General features: G+C 30.1%; 1 protein-coding gene across 1 annotated transcript; it reads right to left on the bottom strand.

Annotated features, from left to right (window-relative positions):
• Nucleotides 1–4,199: 4,199 nt before the first annotated feature.
• Nucleotides 4,200–6,545, bottom strand: LOC114388456. Its single transcript, XM_028348953.1, has 2 exons — nucleotides 6,013–6,545; nucleotides 4,200–5,108 (listed from the first exon to the last, which is right to left on the bottom strand). The coding sequence occupies exons 1-2, from the start codon at nucleotides 6,315–6,317 to the stop codon at nucleotides 4,625–4,627; spliced, it is 789 nt and encodes a 262-aa protein (XP_028204754.1). The 5' UTR covers nucleotides 6,318–6,545; the 3' UTR covers nucleotides 4,200–4,624.
• Between the last annotated feature and the right edge of the window lie 3,390 nt (nucleotides 6,546–9,935).

The following is a 9,935-nucleotide window of genomic DNA, read 5'->3' as shown; positions in this document are numbered from 1 at the left end:
GTTTTGAAAATTTTAAACTTTATTTTTTATCAAAAGGTTTTCATAAAACTATTTTATTATTCAGAAGCAACATCTACATTGAGAAAGGAAAGTAAAAAACAAAAATTGTTGTATAACAGAAATTGTAGCTTTGAGAGTATGTTCTGAAGCAATAGAACACAAGATTACTTGGAATTATTTACCTTAAAATATTATTTTATCCATGTACTTATAAAGGAAAAAAATTATACTCTTGTAAGTCATCTGATTTTCAAGCACGAAGCTTGAGAAGTAGAAATAAGAAGCAAGTGTGCTTTCGCAAAAAAAAAAAAAAAGAATAGCCTGATCGTTTATTGTGTCACTATTCAACCCCCTTCTAGTGATTGAATGATTCACTTCAGTAGGTATCAGAGCTTAACATTTGTGAGTTGAGCACGCCTAATAGTGTAGGATGAAAGATCCTGAAGAAGTGATGGCTAACACAAGCACAAGAGTATTCATATTAGAACTCTAGAAGGAGCATCCACAAATAGACTTCCAAGCTTTGATGCAAGAGAAGACTATTACTTGAAAGACAAAATGAAGTTCTTCGTTGAGCCTCAGTACATGGACATATGGAAAATTGTCCAAGAATGTCCATATATTCCAACGAAGAGAAATGCATAAAGAGTAATGCAAGAAAAACCTAAGGCCGAATGGAGTCCATATGAGAAGTAGAGATATCTTTTCAACTCCCGAGCCAAATATTTTCTTCTATATGCACTCAATAGAAGTGAGTAAGATAAACTTGTTAGCTGAGACAAAACAAATATGGGATACACTACGAATGACCCATGAAGGGACTAAGTGAAGGAATAAAAAATAAAAATCTTAACACAACAGTATGAGTTGTTGTTAGATCCTTGGCAAGCATACCAAGTTGCACAAATTGTATAAAATGAAAGTCCAAGTATCGTATCCACAGGGATTCGTGTAATACTCAACAAAATAGCAATGTTCACTATCTATGACTATCAGAAGAATGATTTAATTGGAATGCAAATAATGTAAAAAGCAAGAACATGAAGAAACATGAAATTAAAGAGCAAAAGAACAAGAAACTCTTTTTGGTAATTTTTACAATCACTTGGAATGTAGTAAAAAGTGGTAAAATAACAAAGAATAAAAGAGTTGGGGTTGATTTCACTAAACCACCCCCTCATGCATGCAAAGATCACTCTGCTAGTTCAAAGTCCAATTATTATCATCAACTCACAAAAATACTCAATTCCTAATCCATTTCTAAGTTCATTGGCATTTCCCAATAACAATTCAAACCACAACATCAAGCAAAGGGTGATCAAGCCCAAGCAAGCATTAATGCATAGAAGAGAACACTTAATAATAAACAATAAACATAGATTAATAACCAAAATGTATACACAAAGATGGGGAGCAAGGGTAGAGCTTCCTAGCCTCCACCATAAGCCCTAAATAGTCTCCCCAACCAAATTTGTCTTCAAATCCTTAAAAATTTCCTTTAAATAGGCTCTGACATGTGCTGATTTGAAAATTGTCACGTGCAATCTGGTGCTTAAGCATAATTTTTTCCATGCTTAAGTGCCACTTTACTACTGAAAATTTGAGTCTATGAAGCATGGGGCTTAAGCCCCCACAATAGCCATGCCTAAGCTTGACATGGAATGTCATGCTTAAGCCTCAAAAAAGTCATGCTCAAGCCCCAAGTGATGTGTAGTTCTTCAAGATTTTCTTGCTTTGGTCCCACCATTAGCTATTGCTTAAGTCCTCTTGCTTCTTTATTCAAAATAAACAAAAAATTAAGATGAGAAATTACCAAAATATGCATGTTAAGGTTATTCTAATTTATTTACATATTAAATGTTAAAAAGGGCAAATAAAGTTTAGAAGCCCTAAAATACTAAGATAATTGCCTCAAAATCAGTCAAACAAGGTTCACTAGGTAATTATCAATTGTTTAAGATGGAAGAAGCCAAATCTATTAATGAGATGTTCAGTAGATTTACAATGATCATAATATAAGTATTACTCCCTCAAATAAATTTTTTGTACTAGTCACTGGGTACAACTTTATTATTGTACTCTTTAAAAAAAACTTTATTAATGTAAATGTCTAAGATTTTTGTTGAAAGTAAGATATTTTCATAGCTGGAAGTCACAAGACTATCCTCAAGACGTATAGATCACTCAGGTGGATTATGTCTCTTCCAATTAAGTCTTCTCCATGCACAAGGTCTAAGAATAAATCTATGTCAGCAATTTTTTTAATGTAACATTCTTCTTTTTTTTGTCTAGACCACAAGTATTCCCTGTCGGATAGGACAACTACATGTAACTCTCCCTCTATGTAATTAACATAACTGCATTCAGCAAGACCACTAGTTAAGTTGAAATAATATCTCACAACAATTGATCCACGTGACATGCTTGGTGGTATATATGTAACATTTTCATTACAGAGTATATTGATGAGATAACATATGTCAATACCATGGTTTCATAATAAAATAAAAACTTACTATCGAAGATACTTTGTCCATTACGTCTTTTATTTGGTTAATTTATTTTGTGTGTGATAATGGCGTCAATGGGATTTGGATATAAGAGCTTATACAAATGACCTAAACTTCTATTATTAGGCCGACTCTAGTGATTGAATTATATAAGTGGCAGTAATTTTTAATACTAATAAGAAATGAAACAAGAGAGCAAATTTCCATTTAATTTCTCTTTTTTGTCCCTTAAAATGTGATTCAAAGTAGAGAAAAGTTTCGAGAAAAGAAACCAGAAAAAACACTTCAGAAGCTTAGAATTCCTCAGCTTTTAAGGAGTATGCATCTCTTTAAAGTTAATTGCATTAAATGAAACCTAATTAGACATTCCTTGGCATTTTCATGGTAGCAAGCTCACACGCTATCTCTTTGTTTTGAGACTGAGTCTTGTCTGGAGTAGAATGCATCTCAATATATAAATGTCCACAATTTCTTATCCTTAAATATCCTACAAGTGAAATTATCTACATCAAAAATTAAAATTTGTAGTAATTAATTGCAAATAGTTTCTTATATTGTTATGCAAAAGCCCAAATATTGTGACCACGAATGAGACAAATTTCATTTTGATGCTTTATCCTACATATTTAGATAGTACATTGCATTATTTTATTAAAAAGAGATGCTGCAATCTTGTTTCTCTACTTCTGTCCACTGTTAAACTTCACGAGACCTCAGATGCAAAATCATGTTTTGCAACCATGTTTTCTTTCACATTATCATACATCACAAAAAAGTCAAAAACATTAAAGCCAAAACATGAAAATAGACAAATTCCAAATAACCATAAGGGAATAAAAAAAGTAAAAAAAAAAAAAAAACAGAGAGAGAGAGAGAGAGAGAGAGAGAAATTCCCAAGGTGCTTATGAAAAAAGGAAATTTAATTGTCCATTAGGAACGTTCGAAGAAGCTGCCGTGAAAACCAGAATAATAGTTAAGATTAGAGAATGCATATAAACATTCAAGTTTGAAAATACAGAAGACTTTCATGTAAGAGTAATGATTCAAAGATGACATATGTCTGGGTTTCCATTTAGAGAGTGTTCAATTACATTTTGTTACAAGTAAATAGCCACTTTACTCCTTAAACTTTCTCACTGTATTCAAATCAGTCCATGTACTCAAAACACACCATCTCAGGTCCTTGTCACTAACATGACTTACTGTTTGATAGTTTGAGGACTTAAATGACCATTCGCTCATTACATTTTTTACTTCTAGATAAGTTTGCACTCTTAACAAAAATGCACACACCAATGGATTTCGAAGTAATAAGTTTCTAAACTTTTCAGAATGAAAATCGACAAACCATTTTTTGTTCTAACTATATGCAGTCAAGTGAGATGAAAACATCCAAATCATTGGGATATACTATTTTATAACAGAATTGCAAAAAATGTGGATAATGTACTGTTTCAGGTTATATCATAGTCAAAATAGGTATACAAGTTCTTTGACAAGTGAAAGGAACTATATGTGTGGCCTATGTATCAAGTAGAAAATGGAATCAGGTGTACATATCTGACCAACAATAGTCCAAAAGAATTTGGAAATAGGTAAAGATTTCTACAGAACAATTTATGTCGTTTTACCATTTCTAAATAAAATTTTATTAAAGAACAAATTAGTGTCCAATCCTAAGTCATAAACTGAGTTTCAAACATTCGAATGGAAATTGCCAATACAAAACCAATATAGTACAAGTCTAGAAGAGATTATAGAATGTCCCCTTTAAATAAGGGTGATCCATAATAAGGTCCAACCATTATATGAGAAAAAAGAAAGACAAGATTCAATTCTGTTCAACAACTATTAAAATTAATTTCAGAAGATTACCGCATATAGATCATCTGTATTTGGCTATAAGCTTACCAAACATAGGAATCCCCATTTCCTCCAACAACAAAGTGTGCAACTTGAACAATTTTGCATCCCTGCCTTTCTATATACACTCTTGTCCTTGAAGAAAAACCATTTTATGCTATGGATCAAATTCTTTATATTTATACCTAACCTATTAAACACTAATGTATACATAATAACCTATGAAACATTAAGTGCTAGCTCATACATAGCTATGAACATGTAGCTAGACCATCTTGTGGTAGCAAACTCCTTTCTTGATCCAATGTGTCCCTAACTGCCTTGTAAAAGGCTATCCATGAAGAAGAGTATGCATCAACAGGACCCCACAAAAAGGTAGGATTTGGACTTGCAGGGCATGCAGTAACCAAATCCAAAACTGAAACTGGTTTAATATTCTGAGGGAAATTGAATGCCAAATTATCAACTTTGTGTTCATAAATTTTTCCATTTCTGTCCAATTTGTACCTTGAGGTGCCCTGAAACTCTCCTTTGGCCTCCCAAGGAACCCGTGGCACACCCCTAAGGTTCCACCTGACCAATATCACATTCTCTGATGGCTGCCACACCCTGTACACATCAAGTGCTATCTCACGGAACAAGATTTTGCCATGAAACCTCAACGCCCAGAAGACCAATTTGTACTTCTCAATCCCAGTAAATGTGTTCAAGGGATCCATGAATGTTATGTCATCCCTGAAATGACCAAATTTCAATGAAAACCTCTTTAAAAAGCTAAAGCATTCAGAAAAAGACAAAGGATAAAACTCAGATACATTACATCTATAACAATTATAGCTATGTTTGGATTACTATTGGAATTTCATTGGAGGGTATTCAACGTACTTTTGGAGAAGGAACTCTATTGTATCTTTTACTCTCAACTTTCTTTTGGACTTTTACTCTGTATAAGCTCACCAAACATACACTATAATAGCAATACTCTCTTTTGGTCTCTATATTTTCTTGGATCTTTTTGTCCCTTAACTGATATTGCAAATCATTCCACTATTCTGTTTCAACCTCCCACTCAATTAATTTTCTTTAATTGAACTACTCAATATAAAAAAAAAAAAGAAAATTGCACTAACTGCATATAAAGTCCAATTCTAAACAATAAAGTGTGGACAGACAGACACTAGTGTAAACAATTACATTTGAGATTTGGCTCCTCTAAAGTTAAAGAGGGTAACGTATCTAATCTCAGTGTTGATGAATTAATAGTTAATGGTCTAACATGTTTATGATTTATTATGCATATGCACTTAATATCAACTGTTGATTTTTTCTTTAACGACTGAGATTACTTATTTTAACTCTGGAGCTAATTGTTCAAGGGCCCTTACTTTTGATATTATTTTCCTATCAAATTCGTTTTTATATCAAGCTAATCACAACCAAATTTAGTTACCAAAACAAAGACAATGGTTGCCAAGATTAAATGACAAGTTTAATTGAAAAATGGTCCTAAGTCTTAACACAATCCTAGAAACTGTATTTGAATTTTGTTTCTTGTCCAAATAAGAAAGAAAAAACAGCACAGAGAAGAGAAATTGAAGACAAATATGGTCACATGGGGTGAGAAAGAATGAAACAATACCTATAAATGTCATAATTGAGGTCTTTGACGAAGACCAAAGGAAGGTCCTCACGGATGGTCCTGACAGCAAGGCCAAGGTTGAGGTAGAATTCATCCTTTGGCTGTTGCTGCTGCTTGTCTTGTGGTGTGCTGACCTGTGCAGCTTGTGCAGTTTGGAGAGAAGAAGAGGAGCATGTGGTGGAAGATATAGGAAACTGAGAAGTGGGTTTTTGAGGTGAGAGAGTTTGGTGAAGGTTTGCTTTGTCTTTGTTGGATTTGGATTGAGCTAAAAGTGAAGGTTGGAGGTTGGGGAGAAGAAAAGCCATGGCCTTAATGGTTTGCAGAGATATTATTATTGTTAGCTTTTTTTCATTTGTGTGCTTGTGTCTGAGAGATAGAGAGAGAGAAGAAGAGAAGAGATTTGAGTTTGTGTTGTTCTGTTTTGTGTCTGTGAGCTGTTTCTGGTGCTGATGCAAATTGAGGCTGTTGTTAACTTAGTATTTTGTGTTTGAGTGGCTTCGAACATGGCCATGAAATTTAGATGAATAGAAACAAATGTTGCCAATTTTGCGTATTGACCCCCTTGCGTTTTATAATATTGCATTTTATTGGCCAAAACACAAAAGGTTAAATGAACAATCTTCTTCTTTTTTTCAGTTTGCTATTTTATCTTTTAAAAAATTTAAATTTTATTTTTTTATTTTTTTTAAATTTATTTGGTCTTTATCTTATCTTTTATATAGTTTGATCTTTTATTTTTTATTTTTCAGTTTAATTCTTCAATTTATTTAAGATTAACTTTGTTAATTATTTTTTCAGTTTTCTCTCCTTTTTCTTCACTTCATTTTTTAAATATATATATATATATATATATATATATATATATATATATATATATTCTTAAATGATTAACCATGTTAATTTTAAATAAATTAAAAAATAAAACTGAACCAAAACAAATTCACAAAATAAATTTTAAAAAAAATAAAAGATTAAACTGAAATAAAAAAATAACATAAAAACCATTAGACTTTTTAAAAATATAAGATTGAATAGGAAAAAAAAAACACCAAATAAATGGTTTGGCCACAAAAGCATGTTCTTATAACTTATAAGTAGTGTTGTTAGTCGTAACTCGTAACTACTTAGCAAAGACTAAGGAGGGATATATTGAGATTGTACACGGCCCACGTGCGCATTTATTTACCGAGTTATACCAATTCTTGCCTTATTTATTAGATAATTTTATTTAAAAATATATTATTATATCAAAAATTAGTATATAAATTATATTTATAAAAATTTATATTATTTTAAAATTATTTAATACTCCATTAATATACATTAAAATTGAAATAAGATATGTTTTTAAATATATAAAAACATGAACTAATAATTTGATTATCTATTTATAATTTCTCAATTTTAACAAAATATTGTACAAACAATCAAGAGAATACATATTTATAATTTAATTGTTTTTTCTTTGACAAAATTTATAATTTAATGATAGGATTAAAAAAATCACACTAATTAATGATGTGTGTACCGTAAGAGATGCTCATCTTAATCATATAATCATTTCTATAAAAAAAATCATATAATCATATATAAATAATTAAAGTTGTTGAAAGTGTGAATAAAAACCATTCATTAAATAAAGATGGACATATTGAAAGTTGAATAATATACCAATGGTAATTAAAGAAATATATATATAAAATATGTCTTGAGGTTTAAGTTAGATATGGTGTCAAATTTAGTAGCATTGTTTGCTCATGATTCATTAATATGTAGATTTTCTCAATATCTTACCCCCTTTTCATTCATAAAAAATATTTTATTTAAATATATATATAATCTTTATCATTATTTTGATTATATGTGCTTTCTTTCTTTAGTTGATATGCTTAGAGACACACGTTTTGGATGAGCTAGATATATAATCACACATAAATACTGCATTTTGGATCCATATATATAAGTGCTAGTTCTTTAGGACGGCTCAAGCACTCCATAAGTAGTAAACATAATATCATAAATACTTATTTATGCGCGCAGCCACGTAAGTTAAACCTAACAAACCTTCTCGAAATCTTTAAACGTGATTCACAAAGTTTGTGATTAAACCAATATAGGTTTAAAAATTACTTTTATATGGTAGTACAATTTAATAATTAACCCATTTTAAAATATGGTCGATTAATACTACACGTGATAAACGTTATGTTATTATTATTGTAATTTTATTCTTTTGAGAGCGTAGGTTACACGTAAAAAGGGTAGCAACACATTTCTATCTCTAAATCCTTATCCCGTAATTAAATAAAAAATGAGGGTTCATCCCAAGTTTTTACGATCAGTTCAAAGGTACTTTTAAGGAAGGAACACGTACATTTTTCACCATCATAATATCATTCTAGTACTTGTACAATTAGTTATGTTCACATATTACAGAACTAATTTCAATTAACGGTTATATTTGACCGTTGCTTGCTAATTCAAATCGTCTTTTTGCTTCTTTGTCTATATAAATTAATTTAATCTGCAATATATGTGATCAAAGTGTTGGACATTTTAGTGTAATTGATCTCTTTATTATGTTAAAATAAGAGTGCACGCTTGTTTTAATGTAATAACGAGATATTCGGTTTAGGCAAAGGTTGGAAATTACATGGAAGTTACTAAAACATCCATCAACGGTTGGAAGTTACATGGAAGTTACTAAAACTTCCATCAACGGCAGTTTTTAAAAAGATAAAACTTCCATTAACCGCCAACAGTTTTTATAAAAATAAAACTTCCAACAACCGCCAATAACCACCTGTTCTTTGATCATAAATAATCATTCCGGCTCAGAAAGCATAACGGTGTGAAAAAACATACAAGAACAAAACAAAACTCTTGAATTATAATCTTCTGATTTTATCCGATTGAACAATTTTGGTTGAACTCCGAAATTTGATTCAATTTGAAAGTGTTATACACGACTTCAGATTTATCCAGTATCATCTCGATTTTCAAATTAACCAACACAAAGCACTACATAAAATGTTAAATTCAAACTTCAACACTGGAAACTTGTATCCTTATTCATACTTCGAGAAACAAGAATTAGGTTTTGCTCCTTTCTTTACTAGGACATCATCATAAGTATTGTTATTGTTTTATGTATGAGACTAATTTAGGTAAGGTTAAGATTAGTAAACCTTTATTTTTGTTTTGGATTTAGTCCTTAAATTTATTATTAAAAAAAAAAGAGGGATCAAATTATACTGATGTAACTTTGATAACTATTACATTATTTTTATAACTTGATATAAAATGTAATCTTTATTGATCCAATTATTGAATTATATTTACAAATTATCAAGATCGTTGTGTCAAATTTTGTCAAAATTGAACAACAAAAAGAAGATAATCAAATAATTCATATTTTAGTATATTTTGAAATGTTTATATTAATTAATTTTAATCTATCCAAACAAGATAACAAATAATTTTGAAATAATATAAATTTTTGCATATATGATTTATGTGAAATAAACTTTCAATCCAACGGTGAGTTTTAAGAAAACATCATTCAATTAAAAGTTATAAAATTATGTAATAGTTATCAAAGTTACGCACATATAATTTGATCATTCTTCATACAAATATATTTTATAAAATATTATAAAATCATATATTTTAGTATGTTTATTGTATTTTCCCCTATATCCATTCTATATAAAGAAGAGAGTGTGTTTTGGTATACACATTTCATACTCACTTTATCTCTATGACTACATTTATAAATTATTATTTTATCCTTATACCTTTACAAATCATTCGTTAATTTTTATTATCTTTCTTTATATTTAAAAAAATATATGAAAAAACAGTTAGACACGGAATGTCGGTTTTCCTTAGTTAACGTATAAAATGAATGGTATTTAATAATA

Source organism: Glycine soja, chromosome 15 (assembly GCF_004193775.1).
Source record: "Glycine soja cultivar W05 chromosome 15, ASM419377v2, whole genome shotgun sequence".
In the NCBI taxonomy this organism is placed as follows: domain Eukaryota; kingdom Viridiplantae; phylum Streptophyta; class Magnoliopsida; order Fabales; family Fabaceae; genus Glycine; species Glycine soja.
The sequence above is the reverse complement of the archived record's forward strand: the minus strand, read 5'-3'. Positions and strand labels throughout refer to the sequence as shown.